The sequence below is a fragment of the Aulonocara sp. 'chitande type north' Nkhata Bay genome, linkage group LG3 (genome assembly GCF_057382095.1).
Source record: "Aulonocara sp. 'chitande type north' Nkhata Bay isolate Kocher_YH1m ecotype deep benthic linkage group LG3, A_spYH_male_GT1.1, whole genome shotgun sequence".
NCBI lineage: Eukaryota > Metazoa > Chordata > Actinopteri > Cichliformes > Cichlidae > Aulonocara > Aulonocara sp. 'chitande type north' Nkhata Bay.
In genome coordinates, this window is record NC_141346.1 from 37,078,478 (window position 1) to 37,098,802 (window position 20,325).

At 45.0% G+C, this 20,325-nt stretch overlaps 2 protein-coding genes across 3 annotated transcripts in view; one reads left to right on the forward strand and one right to left on the reverse strand.

Annotated features, from left to right (window-relative positions):
• The first annotated feature begins 139 nt into the window (after positions 1–139).
• prkd4 (protein kinase D4) lies at positions 140–14,566 on the forward strand. Of its 2 annotated transcripts, XM_086279047.1 has the most exons (19): positions 141–305; positions 699–865; positions 4,155–4,293; positions 4,897–5,028; positions 5,128–5,282; positions 5,453–5,648; positions 7,950–8,033; positions 8,552–8,705; positions 8,977–9,100; positions 9,226–9,303; positions 9,692–9,902; positions 10,015–10,040; positions 10,119–10,191; positions 10,466–10,572; positions 11,711–11,872; positions 12,020–12,118; positions 12,192–12,459; positions 12,790–12,875; positions 13,068–14,566. In XM_086279047.1, exons 2-19 carry the CDS (start codon positions 710–712, stop codon positions 13,230–13,232), a joined length of 2,415 nt encoding a protein of 804 aa, XP_086135173.1. In that variant the 5' UTR covers positions 141–305; positions 699–709; the 3' UTR covers positions 13,233–14,566. The 2 variants fall into 2 exon arrangements, with proteins under 2 accessions (XP_086135169.1, XP_086135173.1); XM_086279043.1 differs by having other exon boundaries at positions 140–305; positions 10,015–10,191.
• Positions 13,370–20,325, reverse strand: part of actn3b (actinin alpha 3b) — a 36,973-nt gene continuing 30,017 nt past the window's right edge. Inside the window, exons 13-21 of the mRNA XM_086279042.1 lie at positions 19,945–20,053; positions 18,779–18,919; positions 18,274–18,456; positions 17,562–17,696; positions 17,214–17,393; positions 16,955–17,101; positions 16,671–16,736; positions 16,387–16,545; positions 13,370–14,843 (exon numbers count right to left, since the gene is read on the reverse strand). Coding sequence (XP_086135168.1) covers positions 14,685–14,843; positions 16,387–16,545; positions 16,671–16,736; positions 16,955–17,101; positions 17,214–17,393; positions 17,562–17,696; positions 18,274–18,456; positions 18,779–18,919; positions 19,945–20,053 — 1,279 coding nt within the window. The 3' untranslated portion in view covers positions 13,370–14,684. The remainder of the gene's footprint in view (positions 14,844–16,386; positions 16,546–16,670; positions 16,737–16,954; positions 17,102–17,213; positions 17,394–17,561; positions 17,697–18,273; positions 18,457–18,778; positions 18,920–19,944; positions 20,054–20,325) is intronic.

The window sequence follows — 20,325 nt, forward strand, 5'->3', positions numbered from 1 at the left end:
ACAAAGGCGAACGTGCGCGCTGAATTGTTTTAACCATTTCAAAGTACGTGTGTGTTTAAGTTTTGACAGCCAGGGTGTGGGGTGTTAACCGTACGCTGTGCTTTTTGCAGCCTTCACAGAGGTGAGTGCTTCTCTTGTTACTTCCTGTTTCTCAGACAGCCGAGCCCCACAAAAAGGAAACCAGACCAACCAGCAGCTCATGATGAGCCTCGGCAGCACCATGATAGATTGATCAGCTGTTGTGCTGTTGAGACGCAGTCCTTCGATCGTCGAAGACAAAGACCAGACCAAGATTAGACCGTAAGGTTGGTGCTTTTTAGTTTGTTCTTGATCTGATTTAAAAATAACTCTTTGTTTATCCTGATCAAAGTATTGTGTAGTAAGTTATGTCCTATTATATCAAAGCTTTTACAACAGAAGTCTTTTTAGTCGAAGAGAGCATTCGCTGCTTGAAATATCCTTCTATTTCGGGCGATGGTGAGATAAAGATCTCTTATTGAGAAATTGGGGTGTTCAGTTTTAGACACCTGAACGTTAAACAGGAACTATTTCAAACAAGAGCTATAAGGTTAAGATGGAGTAGATTTCCAGGGGCCTGCGTAGTGCTTTGTTTTGGAGTTTCACGTTGAACCTCTTCAGCTTTCTCTCAGGTCACACCTTCAACCCCACATTAACTTGATCCACTTTTCCTCCTGCAGGCTCTCTCTCCATGTCTACACTGACTCCCTCGAGTCCCAGTAGTCTCACAGCACCGGTTCTGGTCCAGTTCCAGCTGGGTCTGTTCAGGGAGGTGGTTCGAGTCCCTGCGGGCAACCTGAGCTACCGTCATGCCCGGAGGTTGGCTGCTGAGGTCATAGAGCGCAAGGTAACCGCACGGGGTGGCGTTGTTTCCCGGCTCGAAAGCACTAAGACACGAGGAGGTGGGGCGGTATTATACATCTGATCGTCTGTGAAGGTTCTCAGTCATCCAGGTCATCGTAGCCAATCAGCCAGAGTTTCATCCGAAACTCTGGCTGATTGGGACCCACACCCAGTTTCACACCTTGGCTCAGGCGATTAGAGGATCATCAGGGGGTCCTTTTGTCCCTCTGTGGGGGGAAACTCCCACTAGGTTTATATCTGGGACTCTCCACCATTTGACCTTAGAACTGAAGAAGCTTCTCGGATGAGAGGTGAAACGTCTTCAAGCAACTTAAACAAGTCCAGACGCTTTTCTTTGCAAGCTCCTTTGACTATACATCTGATCATGAAGAGTTCATCATCAGTCACGAGCGTTAAAGAGGCCATGCACCAGTTTTAAAATGGATGTTTATCTATGTTTTATTCTTACAGACACACACACACACACTCACAGTAGTGTGTTGTCAGATGAGCCGATATCAAAGAGAGGGGTCTTCTCAACCACACAACTGTAACAGCGAGCAAACATGTGCCACCTCCCAGAAATTCAAACGTGTTTATGAGGGGCAGCCAATGAGAAGACAGTTTGCTTAAACAGAAAGTCGGGAGAGGTGCTAAGGATGAAGTGAGGGCCATTATATGCAAAGCTACTGTAACACAGAGTCCAACAATATTAAATATATGGAGCTGGACAATAATAACTTCATAGAGTTGTACAAAAACAAAAAGCGAAAGTGCATAACAACCTGCAGATGTGCGAATCTGAAAGCCGTCACTATTTAGGAGGCACGAGAGATACTCATGAAAGAGCCTTTTGAAATGCATTGTGGGTATTCTGTTGCGGCATTTTTTGGTAGTTGGACCAATTCTAGAGAAGTGTTATCGTCTTCAGCTGCAGTTGGGGTTTAAAGCACTTTAAAGAGAGCAGCTTTTTCTGAGTCGACCTCATTTTTAGCTGGTAGCCGTGCAGATTACGTCTAGCTTTGTTCTGTTTCCTTTTTTTCTTTTGTTTTGGAGTTTTTGTTTTTTTTAACTGCCATTCGATACTGGTCAAAACTGACTGACATGTGGTTTGCTCAGATGCCACAGCTGTAGGAACAAACTGCGTGCAAAGAGTCAGAAGCGAGAAGGTGATGAAAAAAGATATTAATTAGAATGAAGTGCTGAGCTGTCACAACGCGCCCTGACCCATAACACAGTCCCACTTGGAAAATATTGTGATGATGTTTCAAATCTCTCAGGCCTCTCAGAACTGTCAGGAAGTGGACTATGAAAGGTCAACTTATTTATGAAGGAAGGTAATGTAGGTTTGTGCATGGAGTGTGGTTTTTGTCTGCAGAGTTTGGTGGTTTTGTGCTGTTGTGTATGCAGCACTCTGTATGGTGGTGTAATTTCACCAACATTTAGTATTGTGAAGTGGGTGTCACCCAACCACCTTCAGATTTTTGAGGGTGTTTGTGAATACAATTTGTTCCGGAAAACTAAATGACAAGTTTTAAAAAATAGAAGATATAAACTCGCCATTTAACAGATTTTCTCCACCCACCAGAGATGTATTTAGAATTAACGGGTACTCTATACTTGTTTATACAGTAAAATCTATACCCAAGTGCCAGCGCACAGACGGTGGAGTAAAACTGTAGTTGAGGTTAAATAAAGAAAGTTGTGAATTGCAGGTGTTGCAGGGGCTTCATCTCACTGTCACTGGGCTGGTCTTTGCACTTCCTCGGTTACAGGGACTGTGGTCGACACGAGCGCACAAAACTTTCCAACCACAGCTTCTCCCCTCTGACTGAGACGCGTCTTGAGTTTCCAGGCAGTAGGTCAGCTCATCGTGTGTGTGTGTGTGTCACTTGTGCACGTTTTACATTCATTATAGTCACTGTGTCAATGATGGGTGAACACCCGCATCTCCAACACTGAAACCTAGCAGGTATTTGCTTTACCTTTAGGGTCACATAAAGCACAATTCCACTTATGCACTTTGAGGCAGGGGGGAAGTAATGGACACATTAGGTTTGTTCTATTGGTGTAAATGTTCGCCTTAATAACGCAATGCTTTGCATCACCTGAATGAGTACTGCTGTTAGGAATGGACATGGTCGGCACCAACGCTCAAGCAGGCTGTGGAGTTTGATGCTCAGCTGTTCTATCCCCAACACCATCACGCCACCTTCAGCAGCTAGAGCCATCGATGAATTCAGACCCTACCATCAAAATGTTCCAATCGAGACTCGTCAGACCAGACAACATTTTTCTGATCTTCTGTTGTCCAGTTTTAGTGAGGCCTGTGTGAACTGTCACGTCGGTTTCCTGTTCTTAGCTAGGAGTGGCTTCCTGTGCGGTGTTCTTCTGCTGTAGCCCATCTGATTCAAGGTTTGATGTGTACGCTCTTCTGCATACGTTGGTTGTAACGAGTGTTTATTTGCCTTCTTGTCAATATGAAACAGTTCGGCCCAGAGAACTGGTTAGACATGGTTGTGTGGAAAAATCCCAGCTGATCAGCAGTTTCTGAAATACTCAGACTAACCTGTCTGAAACCAACAGCCATGCCACGTTAAAGTTACTTAAATCACGTTTTTTCCTCATTTGTGGCTCAATTTTAACTTCACCCGGTCGTCTTGACCGCCACGTGCTGAAATTCACTGAGCTGCAGTATGATTGGCTGATTAGATAGAGCAGTTGAACATGTTTAAATAATGAATTGACCTGCAGTGTCACATCTTTGAATCTGCTGTTCTTATCATCCCTAAATGATGATTCAGATAGAAAAGCAAAGCTTGAGCTACTTCGCAGCGTTCCTATCTCTCTTCCTCAGTCGTACTTTGGCGACAGATGCACACAGATTATTTATTTCTATAACGCTGAACGTGGTGGAGTCACTCTCTACCTGTGGTGCATCACTCAGGTTTCCCTTCAGAGCTGTCTTCAGTCTGCATGCTCATCTTAATGTGGTTTTGTTCTTTACCGCCGTGCAGACGTGAAAATGGAAAATCACGACTGACAGGCTGCAGGTGGCTTTCTTTGCTGTGTCCAGTTTCCCAAACCACACTTGTTCTGATTTCAAATATTTAAATTACTCCATTTGTGGAAAAACTTACTCTTTTTTCCCCCATATTGCTTAATAACTTGTTTCATTTACTCAGAAAGCAAATCGTCACATTACCGGAGCCCTTCTGGGGGTTTAAATTGATCTTGTTGCTTCAATAGTGACTCAACCTGAGACTGCGGTTTTTGTTCCTTCGCGTGTTTAGGCTCCAGACTGCAGTGTGGTGGGTGTCGGGGAGAAGATTCTGCTGTTCAGACATCAAGCCGCCTCCGAGCAGTTGCTGCAGCGGCTGACCGACTCCGACGAGCTGCAGGATGGCGACCTCATTGAGGTCATCGTTTCAGGTTAGTGTTTGAGGTTTACAGAGGCAGGTGGACACTTGGTGAGATTTGGTGGTACTACGTGTACCTCATTTGTTTGGGTGACATATAGTTTATTCATGCATGTAAAATGCTGTTTCTGTCCAGGGGTTTGGAGAGAAGCTCTTGAATGGTAAATGGCCTGTATTTGTATAGCGCTTTACTAGTCCCTAAGGACCCCAAAGCGCTTTACACTACATTCAGTCATCCACCCATTCACACACTGGTGATGGCAAGCTACATTGTAGCCACAGCCACTCTGCGGTGCACTGACAGAGGCGAGGCTGCCGAACACTGGCGCCACCGGGCCCTCTGACCACCACCAGTAGGTGGTTTTAAATGGTCAGTTTTAAATGAGTCCAACTCTCCTACTGTTCCAAACCTATTTTCACGGGGGGCAGTGGGCGGGCGGACGAAGTTAAAACTGCTTGTTTCAGACGAGTCGAGCGCCTGCACCAAGGACCAGTATAAGACAAATGAGGATTATTTTGAGCTGTGAATCATGCAAAGCTACTATAGCGGAGTCTTAGCAGTAAATGCATGGAGTGTGGATGTCTGTTGGTGTAACGAGTCCTCTCTGTGATTCAGGATCAGCCTCCGTGACGCAGGTGACGATGCGTCCACACTCCTTGGCGGTGCAGTCGTACCGGACCCCCACTTTCTGTCACCACTGTGGAGAGATGCTGTGGGGCCTCGTTCGGCAGGGTTTAAAATGTGACGGTAAAGGCGCTTTCACACTTCATCATGTGGTGGTATCGTCTCTTCACTGATACTTGAGTGTTGTTAAAGTTTTTTGTTTTTACTTTTATCTCTTTACAGGTTGTGGATTAGACTTTCATAAACGCTGTGCTTTGCAGTTGCCCAGTAACTGTAGCCGAGCACGGCGTCAGGTTAGCACCAGCTTTTCCCTGTTTCCACCCCGGCGACCTCGCACACACTCGCTGTCCAATCAGGCAGGCGGGAGTCTAGAAGAGGTGAGGAACTGCTGTGATTGTAAAGCAGATAAGTGTTTTTGCAACCCTGGATTTGTTTGTTTCTCCAACACAGCTGTAACCTTTACTGGTATAATCGAATCACATATTCACACAATAGATTTCTTTCAGTTATTCTAAGTTGATATCTTTCACTTTGCATCTTTCTCCAGATCAGCAAGTCCAAGCCTGCGTCCAGGCCTCCATCCTGGGCCGAGGCTCCGGTGTGGCTGGGAGTCGGGTACAGCGACTGGAGCAGGGCTCAGGTCCCTCACACCTTCCACATCCACAGCTACACCAAACCCACCGTCTGCCAGTACTGCCACCGGCTGCTCAAAGGCCTCTTCAGGCAGGGGCTGCAGTGCTCAGGTGAGAAGGAGGAGAAAAACTAAGCACATCCCATGTTTCAGTAACTTGTTCAACCTCCTTTAGCAGCAATAACTTGTATTATTCATGTCCTGTGTGACTTTATCAGTTTCTCACATTTTTATGGGAGAAATTGCGTCTGACTTTTTTTGCAGCGTTGTTTCAGTTCACTGAGGTTTGCAGCGATTCGTTTATGCATAGATCTGTAGATTTGCTGCTGTGCTTGTGATCATTGTCCTGTTACATGATTCAACTTTGTCTAAGCTTTATCTGTCAGACAGACGGCATCATATTTGCCTCTACAATACTTCGGTATACTCTGGTGTTAATGGTCGACTCAGTGACTGCGACGTGTTTGGTTTCCTCTCAACGTGGTTTTGTGCATCTCGTCAGTGCAAAGGACGTTGTTCCAGAGGTCTGGTGGTTTGTTCAGATGGAACTTTCCAAACATCATCTGTGCTCCAATGTTCTAATTAGAGAGAAGAGGCTTTGTCTCCAAACAAGCCATACTCCGTCAGTCTTTTTCTAATTGTGCTGTCAGCCAGCTGTATCAGAAAGTAGATCGCATGCATCTACTGCAGTGAGACTCTCTTGCTGTGACGCCATGACAGGATGTAAATATTAATGGTTTACACCTCAGCTGAGCTCTTATTTTAGCCAGCTGCACGTTTCGTTTGGTAGAAGGAAATTAGCACAAGACAGCACAAGTGTTAAGAGAAGGTTGACGTCGCTGAAAAACCCCCATAACAAACCCAGTCTACGTCAGGGTTGGTGGACTTAGTCCATTTAGTCAATAGGAAATGAGAATCACATCAGATTTCCTGTAAAATGTATTTCCCGCACAATTTGGCTCACAGGAAATTCTCTACAAGTGCACAGAAAGTTTATTAGTCTCTACAAAGTTTAGTCCTGCATAATTTACACTTGTACAAGTGAGCTGCCACACAGCCGTCTCACCACAACCTGTTTAACAGCACGAGGCGTTTAACAAAAGCAAAAGTCACTCTTGTATTTAAATGTAATACCTGTTTCTATTATTATAGCTGTTTGACAGGTCTGAAAAACAGGTTTGTGTAATATCGCTTAAATTAGAAACATCCTGTCTCAGAGTGAGGCTGAAAAACGAGTTCATACATTTATTGCTTCCAGGCTTAAAACTTTTTGCTAAAGCATATAGTTAGAGCTGGATCACGTGACCCTGAATCTTCCCTTAGTTATGCTGCAGTAGGTGTTAGCTGCTGGGGAATCCCATGATGCACTTCACTCACTGTGTGTTTACACACCTCTCTGCATTTAATCATAAGTTATTATTAATCTCTGGCTCTCTTCCTCAGCGTCTTTGTCTGTCTTCCTTCCCTCACGCCCAGTTAGTTGCGGCACATGGCCGCCCCTCCCCGAGCCTGGTTCTGCTGGAGGTTTCTTCCTGTTAAACGGGAGTTTTTCCTTCCCACTGTCACCAAGTACTTACCTTGAGGAGGTTGTCTGATCGTTGGGGCTTTCTCTCTGTTATTGTGGGTCTTTACCTTACAATACAGAGCATCTTGAGTTGTTGTGATTTGGTGCTTATAAATAAAACTGAACTGAACGTGGCAACTCTGTAGTTTTGTAGGATACTTAATTTAAGAGGAGAAAATCTTTGATCTTGCAGTTTGCCTGTACCCTCCTACCAGGCTTCTGCTGTCAAACTGGCTGCACATGAGTGCAAAACTTTACGGCTGCGTCACCTCGAAGTCTGGCTCAAAGGAACATCCTGTGCCGTGGGTTATTTGTTCTTTTGTTAATTTTCAGTTTGCCTCTGCATCTCAGCAGAGGTCCCAATGTGGCCCGCTGGCCTGGATCTCGACACATGTGGTCTAAAGGTATAGATAGCACAACAGGTCACCTTTGAATCTTATTGTCACCCACTCCTGTGAAAGAGTGGGTGACAGGCCTCCTTCTTTACAAACCTGATAATGTTATGCGTTCAGATCTTGTGGCCATTTTTGGTGCTCTGTTCCTGCAAAGCTTTGACTTTGATTAGTAATGCTTGACTTGGAGGCTCACGATTACACAGCAAACACTTGTTTTGTCAAGGAGCTTGTGTATCCCACGTACTTACGTAAGCAGATTGGGTTGAATCTAATTTTACCTAAATGCCTGGATGTGTCGCAGATGTCTCGAATCTCAGACGACATTCATTTTCATCACGAAAAAAGCTGACCGCAATATTCTGACTCATGAGTTTGTATCTTTCCAGACTCCAGCACTCTTCCTTTTTCTGTCAGCCTTTTTAAACCTCCCACGTCTCCTCCATGGTTTTTCCAGACTGCAGGTTTAACTGCCATCGGCGCTGTGAGCCTTTAGTCCCCAGAGACTGTCCCGGAGAGAGGAACGGCATGAACGGGGAAGGTGAGTGACGGTCCCTGGAGGTCTGAGGTCTGGTTTTCATTTCATATTCTGGGCTTGTGGCTGTGTTAGACCATGGCTCTTTGAAAAGGGGCCTGACTCTGATGCTGTCAGCATGAGTCGAAGCTGATTCACCCTGTTTCCCAGGAACATTTGATAGATTCAGGCCTCACTCTAAATTAGCATCTCAGAAACGTCACATTCCTCCGAGTAGCGGTGATGATTAGCTGCATGATGAGTCAGGTAAACTGAGCCCGATGAGAAATGAGATGAAATGATTTCACCAGAGAATATGTAAAAAAGAGAAAACAAAGACAGGTAACTGATCAGCAGTATTTCAGGTGCATTTTAAATCATTTATTGATAAAAATCAGACATTTTCTTTTGTTCGGTTCATCTTGAACTTATTTGTTTGCTATTTTTACCTCATTATTTGTTGGTATTTTATGGCCCTAATCGTGTAAATAATATAAATAGAATTAAATGTAGCTGTTCATTAGTTGCTGATGTCACATTTCCAGAGAGCCCAGCAGCTGATAACAGCTGCCAACCAGACTTGGAGGACAATGAGTCAGTGATCACCAGCACCACAGAGATCTGCGACGATGACATGTTCACCGATGATGACTCACAGGCAGAGACCGGGGAAGTCGAGCAGCTGCGAGAGCCGATGAGGTCAGAGGGGCACTAAGTTTTTCTGATGATCTAATCCCAGCTAAAAGCTGTCTGCTGGTGCAGACAGCGTCCGAACGATGTCACGCGTCTGAATCACACGTCGCCCAAATTCACGTATTATAAAACAGACGTTTATCGTCCCTGTCGTTTATATCTGGGTTTTCTCGGCTTTGTTTGTGGCGCACGCTGCCACCTAGAGGCGACTTCTGTTTAATTCACCATCTCCAAACGGACCTTTATTTTGTCCTCCCTCTCTTTTTCCGCCCGCCAGTCCTTGTTTCAGCAGCAACATCCCCCTGATGAGGCTCGTCCAGTCGGTGCATCACACTAAGAGGAGAGGCGGAGGAGTCCTGAGAGAGGGGTGGCTGGTCCACCACACCAACACAGACACATTGGTGAGGAACACACTCTTTCAGATCTGGAAACGTTCAAAAAAGCAAAATGTTTTGCTCAGGTTATGATATTTGTAAAGCAGAATCACATTTTCATCGGCTTTTAACTCAGTCGTGTCTTTACTCAGAGGAAACGCCATTACTGGATCTTGGACTGGAAGAGCATGACTCTGTACCAGAATGAAAACACCACGAAGTTCTACAAGGTATGATAGTTGCATGATATAAGACGGAAACAGACAAAGCAGCATCCTGTGTGCTGCACGCTCACTCCCACTCGTATCAAAGGCCTCTGTCATTAACATGTATGCAGAAATGTTCCTGCAGTGTGCCAGTGTTGTTCCTCCCACTGTGTCACTGTGTAAACAGTGCAAACATCCACCGAGGCAGCTCGCGCTCTGAGCAGTGTTTACTTTAAAGAGAACAGTATTGTATTTTGTGTATGTTCATTTTATCTCCTTCGTTTTAAACGTACTTTAGGAAGTTTGTAGTGCAGTGAAAATCAGACAATGATAGCCTGACAGATGTTACTTTGATTATAGAAACATTATGTAGGAGCAGGCCATGGATAATAGCTTTAAACCTCCTCTGCAGGAGATCTCTCTGTCCGAGGTGCTCGGGGTCCGAGGCCCCACCCAGCTCTCCGTGCCACCATCAGACGGCAGCGCTCACTCGTTCGAGCTGGTGACTGTGTCGCTGGTGTACTGCGTGATAGCCGGCGAGGAGGGGGCAGCCTGGGAGAGCGCCATCCGGCAGGCTATGATGCCAGTGGAGAGCAGCAGAGGACACAAAGATGAGATCCAGGGTGAGTCAGAAAACATCAGATATTAATATCAGATCTTACTCTGAATATGGTAACAGTGATGGATATGGACCCGCAACATTCAGTTAACAAGACTTCCTCTCTCTGATTACAGATCAATACCGATACAGACGCAATGCGGTAAGATTTGAGCGAGTTTATTGTGCACACGTTAGAGGAGTGTTACAGAGTGTCGAAGTGTGTTTGTGTGTGTTTCAGGACATCAGCTCGGTGTATCAGATCTGTACAGACGAGGTGCTGGGGTCGGGACAGTTTGGCGTGGTGTACGGAGGTCAGCTGATTCTCATTATGTTGTTATGTCCAGAGAACTGAACACGTGGAGTACAAGAAAATCCTGTTTTCTATGACTGTCACTGTCTTTATGCAGTGATCTGAAAATACACAGTACAGAAGAAACAGTTTCAAAAGACACCAAAGAAATCAGAGACTTCAGAGGCTGAAATGTTGCTCAAAACAAACTTTTTCATCAAATGTCTTTCTGTTATTGCTAAGCTACAAATGCTCCTTTGCTTCATTATCACGTCTCTTTTCTTTTTCTTCTTCAGGAACTCACAGGAAGTCGGGTCGAACAGTTGCCATCAAGGTCATCGACAAGACGCGTTTCCCCACCAAACAGGAGACGCAGCTGAGAAACGAAGTGGCCATCTTACAGGTTTTAATGCGGTTTTTATACACTTTACAAGAAATGACACAAAAAATGTAACAAGTTACTGAAAACACGTGAGGAACAAACCAGGAACAACCTGATGGTTAACCTTTAAAACGATAATCTGTGACATAATTGTCAGAAAATTCACATTTTTTTCAAACTTTTTGCCAATTTATTTAGAATGAATTAAGTATTAATTTGCATATATGAGTTTTAATTGGTATCATATTGGCCACATTTGGCATTTTAGTTTATTTTTTCAAAATGTATTGCTTAAAAATGTGTTGTGCTCTTTATTTTGGTTTTTGAGGGGAAAATAAAATCACACTGATGATGTAAATGCCTCAAAACCTCATGCATCAAAAACGATATATTAGGCATTAAGGGGTTAAAGAGCCATTCATCATTGCTTTAATAACTCCTGATCCATTACATCACTGTAGAAGAACTAGCTTGGATATATTAGTGACAGTTACTTAATCTGGTTTAAATCCTGATGGATTAACTACGGAAGAGGATTAGGGCCACTGGAAAAAACAAATCTGAGATTAAACTCAGAATTCTGACTTTTTCATCAAAATTCAGAATTCTGACTTTAATCTCAGATTTTTTGATCTGCTGGGATTTTCCCACACAACCATCACTAGTTTACAGGGAATGGCCTGAAAATGAGACAAATATCCAGAGTCTTCTGGTAAAAACAGGCTCCTGATGCCAGAGGAGAGTGGGCCGACTGCTTTGAGCTGAAAGGAAAGCAACAGTAACTCAAAGAGCCACTCGCCAGGTGCACTCCTGTCAGCTAAGAACAGGCCTGAGGCTAAATCTGCAGTAACCGTGTGATGCTGTCATGACAGTGTGGACCAAAATCTTGCTGTGGAGGAAAAAGGAGGTCCAACCTGCCTAATAAAGTGTCTGGTGAATGTTTATTGATGAACAGATGGTTGTGGACATGATTAGTAAATAATCATCAGTTATTAGTGAGTTATTAGCACAAGTACAAATAACTGTCACATTGTTCCCGATTCCTTCCTCACTGCTTCCTCATTAACTCAACACATTTGATTGAAGTGTTGCAGATTTTCGGTTGATTTTTAGTGTTATAGTCACGATCAGGTGATTTACTGACGTGCGTGTTTTCCAGAATCTGTCGCACCCCGGCGTGGTTCTGTTGGAGGGCATGTTCGAAACTGTCGAGCACGTGTTTGTTGTAATGGAGAAGCTGCACGGAGACATGCTGGAGATGATTCTGTCCAGCGAGAAAGGTCGACTCCCTGAACGCATCACTCGCTTCCTCGTCATGCAGGTACGAGATCCCGATCTGAGAAACACTCCAGGGGTGTCTAGAGGATGTCCTTGTTTTTTTTCTTCTTGTTTTAACAAAGATGCAGGGACCTTTAATGTTTCTGTTTATCCCAAAATTAAATGTGAAATTCTCAAACGTGTGCTTCAGATTCTGGAGGCTCTGCGGTACCTGCACTTGAAGCACATCGCTCACTGTGACCTGAAACCTGAGAACGTACTGCTGGCCACTTCAGACCCCTTACCTCTGGTGGGATTTTGCACTTTAGTTCCCGATACAGCACACGGCATCTTATTTAATCAGCTCTGCCTCTGTGCCGCAGGTGAAGCTGTGCGACTTCGGCTTCGCCCGGATCATAGGGGAGAAGTCTTTCCGGCGCTCCGTCGTGGGGACTCCGGCCTACCTGGCACCCGAGGTGATCAGCAGCAACGGCTACAACCGCTCTCTGGACATGTGGTCTGTCGGCGTCATCATGTACGTCAGCCTGAGCGGCACGTTTCCCTTTAATGAAGATGAGGACATCCGGCAGCAGATCACCAACGCCACCTTCATGTACCCGCGCCAAACCTGGGCCCCCATCTCACTGGAGGGTATGAACGGTGTTTTTCTTTAGTTTTAAAACTTCTTTGTGAGCTGGGTTTACAGTTTCTCAACATAGTGATGATGAGAGTTTATTATGCTTTCCCTGTTAAAGGTTTCACACACTACAAACTCCACGTCGGGAAGTTGCCATGTCAGCCCACAGTTTTGTGTCGTTTTAAACATTTAAATATATTTTCTTTAGTTTGATCCATGTCTGCCCACACATACAGTTTATAGTGTCATGCTTGAGTCCTGTTATTCTCCTGTTTCTCCACTGGGTGGCTCCAGTGAGCAAATCCTCTTTTTGAAAATCCTTCTCCGTCTCATTTCCTCCCCAGCTGTGAGCCTCATCAATAACCTGCTGCAGGTGTCGGTGAGACGGCGGTTCACCGTGGGCAAAGCGCTGGGACACAGCTGGCTGCAGGTCGGACACTTTACAAACGCTATCATTGAGAATCGTTTAATTTTGTAGTGTGAAACAACAGAATTAACTCGATCTAGTGTTACTGCGTTCATAGGTGTTGACCAGGATGCTCAGATGCTCCTGATCAGGTTTCTAATAGTCCTGATGTATAGATGTGTATGAGTCATGCACGCTCTCCTCTCGCTACTGCAGAACTTCCAGCTGTGGTGCGACCTCCGGGAGTTCGAGCTCAGGATGGGCTGCAGGTACCTGACGCATCGAGGCGACGAGGACCGATGGCGCTTCTACGCTGCAGAGATGGGGCTGGACTTCCCCTCCCGCCTCTGCTGTGACCCCAACAAAGAATTGGACATGTGACCTCGAGCACAGAGGTTAAGGGTCGGACACTTTATCAGACTGTGCAGCTACATTTAAAAAAAAAAAAAAAAAAAAAAACATTCAGCAGTGAGGCCACGGATCAAACGGGAGAAAAGTAATAAAGACACAAACACGTGTGGTTTTAATAATATAATTTTCCTTTTTTATTTTCAAGTTGAGGTTTTTAACATATGACTGAAAGAGTGGCATCAGTGATGAGACAGCATGAGTTAGGGATGAGGGGGAGGAGGAGGAAAATGGAGCACAGATGAGTTAAGATATCGAGATCATGCACAGGGAGGAGCCTAACACAGCGATCGTCGTGGCTGACCTCTTCTCTTCAAATGCTACCCTAAACCCTGTGTTGTGAGTACGCCTGCTATGGTTCCACGTACAGTTTTGATTCTTCCAGTTTCATCCACAACTTTCCTGATGCCCTGTCTGACACCTCTCTCTGTCTCTGTCCCCCTTCTCCTCGTAATTTTACAATTAGCCCAAAAAAAGGCTAAAAAAAGGAGTTTAATAAGAGAGGCGTGTGGGAGAGGTCGCTCTCTCTGGCCATAACAGCTCATCTTTCTGTATCCGTTCCCGAGTCACCGCCCAGCCACGGCGCTCTCCTCCCGTTCCCCCCACCTGTGTCTTTTAATACTCGGCGCTCCCATTCGTCCTCCGTGTGTTCCTGAGTTTCTTAAGGCTTTAAGATCTCCAGGTTAAATCGCATCTTTGCTAACATTCAGGTTTCACAGTGCTGTGGTGAGAGTTTTCAGTAGCACCCGACAGGCCTCGCTCCTCTGCTGACTGCACTCGTGAACGGGCTCCTGCGGGGGTTCGTGTGAGGGCGAGTCGGTGACTCAAAAGGCCGTTTTTTTTTTTCTAAACTTCAACATAGCATGCATCTGCACAAATACACAACCAACCAAGCCAACTGACCAATCACGTTTTCTTCTTTGATCACCCTTCTACAAAAAATTTAAAAAAAAAAAAAGGAGGAGAGGGGAAGAGCACACGGCTTTGCTCAAAAATAATCTAACTTTCGTTCTCTCTCGTTGCCTCCTTCTCTTTAAAGCCTTGTGAAGGCAGGTATGTCATTATGTATGCTGCTTACATAAGTTCAGTGCAATAACTGGTACACCTGTTTTTTCTTCTTCTTTTCTTTTAAACGAGAGAGGAGCTGAGCAGCCTGAACAGAGTTTGTGAGGTCTGAGCAAAGTCTTCTGCTCTTCCCCTCTGAGCAGTGTTCCTGTGTTTTAAAAAGAGGGATGGGCGGAGTTAGGAAGAGGGGAATAAAGTTAAGATTTGAGAAGGTGGTGGGGGGAAAAAAAAAAAAAGAATAACGTGTTTTAAAGGGGCAGTGGAAGGGTTTAAAATCGCTCTCTCCAGACAGGAGAAATAAGAGAAGCTGGGAAGAAGGGGTGAGGAGGAGGAGGAGGACGTGAAGAGAAGCAGCTGCGCTTATAAGTCGCTCTCTCCGTAGAGGGCACTGGAGAAGGAGATGTAGTCCAGGGCGCCGGAGGGACAGTCCGGTCCGACGTACCTGGTCATGCGGGTGATGCAGTACTCCGCCTGCTCGGGAGGCAGCTCCCTGCGCAGCTCCTCCACCGTGATGTAATTCTGCGGGAGAGAGAGAGGGGGCGAGGTGTGATTCACGAGGAGCTATTGTCTCCTGTTACAAATGTACTGGTGCATCTGTGAGGATCGGAGAACGATGACTCAAGGTTCAGGCAAACAGTCCTGCAGTTCGAATTTGGAAAGATGAAAACCTGAATTTAAATTACGGACTTGCTGTTGAAATAAAGCTGTACAAGATAAATCGCGATGTTTCTCCCAGATTTAAGGGGAAATTTTGCTCTTTGTTTCGATCGGGACACTCAGAGAATCCGGGTTGCGTATGTAATCAAAGAAAAAGCTTGGAGTGAGATAAAGAGTGCTTCTGTATAATTTCTTCCTTGCATACCTGAGTGAGTTGCCTCAGTTTGGATTGAGTTATTTGGGGATATAAGCATTTAGGTGCCACAGCATCACCTCCCCTTGCCAGAGGTGTTTTCTATGAACGTGAACATTTCAAAAAGTCTCATAAACCTACATACAAAGTGTCAACACATCAGTGCCGATACAATCATACCAATGACCAAAAACCTGATTTGTCAGATTTTTTGTTTTTGTTTAATTTATTGAACTTGTTATAATTAAGCCAAATTATACTATTTATATAGCCTGTTGGGTTAGAAACCATATTCATTAATAAGAAATATGCTGTCTCATAGTTTTTCTTTCAGCTTTCGAAAGCTGGTTTCTTGTTTATTGCTTAAATTTTCACTTCACAAAGCCGACTCCAGCCTGGGTCACTTACAGCCTATCCAGCAACTTGACTTTCTTATAACAAAACCACAGCGCTCCTGGATCACAGCTAATACGTTACTCTCACTGTAAATAGATACTGTATCAGTGGTGACAAGGTGTTTGATACCAGAGCCTTTATGTTATCCGTTTGTGGTCTGAGTTCCCCAAACTCAGTGATTTCTAAAGTGTGGGCTACGAATGAAAGTATGTACAGTTACATATTTATATGAATGTATTTATTTATATAAAAGGTGAATGCAAACTGGTAACAGGAGGAGTTGACTGTGATGTTACTCATTACTCTGAGTGTCCCAGTGGTAGGTGGGTCATACTTAGGATTTAACTCAGCATATGACTGTGTAGCATTAGAGATTTATAGCCAACAGTCTGTGTTTTTATGTTGTTTTTTTAAATAAAAATTTCAAGGATAAACGTCACTGTCTCTTGTTGATTTCAGATCCATTGAATTTTTTTGTTTTTTGAAGGAGTGCAGTAGCACTCTTGACTTTGGCAATGGCTGCCCTAACCGGTCACGTTTGGATGCAGGCTAACCATCGGAATTTGAAAGGAAATTATGCATTTCTGAAATGCAATAAACTGTAAATCTGTAAAAGTTTTATTAACATCAGCACTAAAAATGTGTGCCGGGAGCTTCGCTACATGAGTTTCCCTGTCTGTGTCGCTCTTTTTATGTGCCCCAGTACTTTTGTCCATATCAATGTGTCCTCTGGCTGCACTGGAAGCTCTGTACAGGCTAAATAAGAAGACCAGTTAGATGATATAAGGTAAGAAGATGCTGTATCCATCTGCTCACCTTGTCTGAAGCCAGGATCTTGAAGGAGGCCATGACTTGTTCTGCAGTGTCGGTCTCGGCGGTCTCACGGGTCATGAAGTCGATGAAGGCCTGGAAGGTCACAACGCCCGTGTTGTTGGGGTCCACCAGGGTCATGATACGTGCAAACTCCACCTCACCCTGTCAGCAAAAGCAACAATCAGCAATCGTTACTGCGCAAACGAATCAGTAAATCCTTATAGTTTACATTTGAACTACGCTCAAGTTGTTGTACAAGTCAAGCCTATGAGCGCCTGACCACTGACCAGATCGTAACCCATGGAGATGAGACAGGCACGGAAGTCGTCTGGGTCCATCATGCCGTTTCTCTTCTGCAAAGGAACAGCACAAAGTATCGCTTTCATTACTGTGCCAAAGAGTCGTAGTAATTAATGAATTCACTCATTAGTGATGCTAAAACATCAATGAGCATGAACTTAAGCGACGTATCGAAACTTTTTCAGCCTCTTAAATAGGAAATGCCAAAGGAAAAGTTTGAAAACTATACGAAGCACCGCTCTCTTCTCCTCGACCTACGGTGTCGCCTCACCCTGTCGAAGTGGTTGAAGGAGGCCCTGAACTCGTTGAGCTGCTCCTGGCTGATGCCCTTGGCGTCGCGGGTCAGGATCTGGTTCTCCACCTCGTTGATGGTTCTGGCGATAGTGGTGAGCAGCTGCTCCCAGCCCACACGGATGTGCTGCAGTGGAGAGGGAATGGGAGGAAATTAAAACAGAGGTAGCGTACGCTTTGAGTAGAGAGGAGTGAGAGCTAAGCCCATCTGCAGATCGCGCTGCGGTCTGCATGCACACCTCCATGGTGTAGTTGGTGTGCTTGTTGTCGAAGATGAGGGACTCCTGGATGAGCTGGTGGTCTCCCTCCAGTTTGTCGATGTTGGATTTGTAGTTGATGATGTTCTGCTCGTACTGCTTCAGGCTGTTCATCTGTTCCTCCAGGGAGCCGGCGATGTCCACAGACACGTGGCTGATCTCCTGCAGAGACAGGAATCAATGAGGAAATGCGGCACTCACCATACTTTCACATATTTTACTGCATTATTTTGTAGCAACAGCTGAGCGTTACTGTTCCCACAGATCACGTTGATCCGACCGTGCAGATTTACACACAGCACTGGTTACCCAAGCACCCCCATCTCGTACCTCCATCTTGGTTTGAATCCAGGGTCCGATGATGTTGGCCTGAGCGGCGAACTGGCGCCTCAGTCTCTCATTGGCCTGCTGCCTGGCCACCTCCTCCTGGAGCATTTGGTCTCTGAGGGGCACGAAGTGCTTCACCTGCACACATAGTTTATATCTGGTGACTGTGTGTAACTTACATTATTACAGTTTACTTAAACATGTTGTCACCTCTTCCATTTCTACGCTTGCATCACTGCATCTTTAAATTAACTGAATGTTGCTGTCACTTTTTCCAAGTCTGTATACATAGTTTTTCACTCCAGATTGTAACTTCATGATTGCCCAGATAGAAAGAAAAAAAAATTTGTTTCTTGAGCACAGATGGTCTGATGTGTGTCGCACTACGGCTGCACCGACAGGCTGTCCTGTGGAGTTATTTTGATTTCCCCTGAGAGCCTCACAGCCAGCAGTGCTGAGTGTCACTCTAACCCACATGTACTGTACTATTCCTGACCTGTCGCTATCTTTGCACTGTGCTAATATTAGCTGGATGACCAAATGGAGTGTACACAGAGAGAGAGAGAGAGCCAGGTTGACATTTGCTGCTACATAATGCTAACTTGCTGAAAGCAGATTAAAGAGCAGCCACGCTCCTCATTGTGTCTGCGATATAATAATTAATTTGCTCCTTCTACAAACGCTGTGTTTGTGGGGTCCGTTTGACTTGACTCACAGTGTCCCACTTAGTGCTGATGTCCTGGGAGGAGAGGTTGGTGTACGGGTTGATCCCGGACAGCTTGATGCCGTAGGTCTGGGCGATCTTCAGGATCTCGTTGTGGATGCCCAGAGTGGCCATGCGCTCCTTGTCGGCCTCGGGCAGAGTAGCCTTGAACTGGTCGTGAGCTGTGATCAGACTCTGTGCGGGAGGAAAACAAATATAAGGTGGTGTATTAGAAAAAAGAAAGACAGAGTGTATGTTTTTTTGTACAACTTCTTCCTTTGGTACAGATTTAAAATGTCTGAGAAAAAGAAAAGAGCCTGGTTCTGCTGGAGGTTTCTTCCTGCTAAAAGGAAGTTTTTCATTCCCACTGTTACCAAGTGCTTGCTCACAGGGAGTCGTCTAATTGTTGGGCTTTCTCTGTATTATTCTAGGGTTTCTATCTTACAATATAAAACAGTGTGAGGGGACTGTTGTTGTGATTTGGTGCTATATAAATAAAACTGAATCAGGTGGTTACCTGGATCTCTTCAATGCTGTGGACAATGAACATGTCCTGCAGGTCCTCCATGGCTCCGTCCATCCAGTTGTTGAAGGGTGCCGCACGCTTGGCGAACTCCAGGTACAGCTGGTCAATGGTCTCCCACAGCTTCTCCACACGCTGCCGTCACAGACAGAAACACACTCGTGATGCTGAAGCAGACGTGTGCATACAAACACGGAGGGAATCTGCCATTTGCACTCTTCGTGTTGTTTTTGTCACTCCTCGCTGAGCATCGTGAAAACATTAAGCCGAATTTGCTGATAAAAATCAAGACGCCCTGAATCACATTAGCTGTATTTGTCTGGTGTCCTGTGCTTATAAAACCTCACAACTTCACAATTTCCAGATCTTTCTGCCTACTTCCTGTAACTCTGTCACTTCCTGTAATCACTGGTATTCTGCTTTTCAGTCTGTTCACATGGAAACGCTCCTTTGTCCTCTTTCCCACCATGTTTCCGCTGCTTTCTGATCTCAGAGAGCTGCCCACGGTTTACCTGCTGCTTCTCAACTCTCTCCTTTTTGTCCCTACACTCTCCTCCTGACCCCCTGCTCTCTCTGAGGCAGACGGCCACCCCAGAAACTCGTTCAGCTGGAGGTGTTTTCTTGCTTGCTCACAGCGTATTGTTGAGTTTCTATTTATAATATTCAAACCATATAAAAGTGTACTCAGATCTCTGGACCTGTGCACTACAACTGAAGCTGAAATGACTTTCCTCCACTGCCGCCTGCTCCGAGTGTTGGCCTCTAATCACCAAAACTCAGATTCATATTACACTAATCAAAATTTTATCTCTGTGTAAAACATGTTATTTTATTTTTAGTTTCCCACACTCTCAAAATCATTTATGTAATTTTTTTTAGTGTCACTCTTATTATCCAATCGTCTAAGCCTGACCACACCCTCCCAGCCAATCAGCTGCTAGCCCCTGCTGTGTACAATAACTGCAATCAGCAGTTTTGCACCACCTGTTGTGCATCCCGCATCCTCCCCATCGCCTCCCTCATCATTCATGCACTCATTTCCACTCATCCAGCTCAGTCTCAGGAAGGCTGGAGACGATCCCAGCTGTCTTTCCAGACAAAAAACTGTAACGTGTTCAGCGAGTTGTTTACATAAGCAGCTGATTGCTGTTTAGTTTTACCTCCAGTGAATCCCTCCTCTTCTGGGTGAGAGTGCCCAGATTGTCCCACTGGTCACAGATACCCTGGCAGCGGGTGTTGACTGTAGCAGCATCGTGGTAGTCCAGCTCACTGGAGAGAGAGACAAACAACAAAACAGACGAGTACATAGACCATTATCACACAAATATTTACAAAATGGTAATAATATTAGCTGAAACTCAGCTAAACCCGCTAATAAATCATCATTACGAATAATCACGTTTGTCAGATGAGTGAAACTCTCCTTTCAGTCAGTGTAAAGAAATTTAGCTGCACGTTTAACCAATGAGATTTCTTAATATAAGAAAAACAAGCTGAATATGAACAGCGTGTCTCAGTTGTTCTACGTGATAAAGTTTAAG

Coding starts and splice junctions, on each gene's coding strand:
- prkd4 (XM_086279043.1), top strand. CDS start 710: ATGTCTACACTGACTCCCTCGAGTCCCAGTAGTCTCACAGCACCGGTT. Junction 866..4,154: donor CTGAGGTCATAGAGCGCAAG/GTAACCGCACGG, acceptor TCGCGTGTTTAG/GCTCCAGACTGCAGTGTGGT. Junction 12,119..12,191: donor CTTCAGACCCCTTACCTCTG/GTGGGATTTTGC, acceptor TCTGTGCCGCAG/GTGAAGCTGTGCGACTTCGG.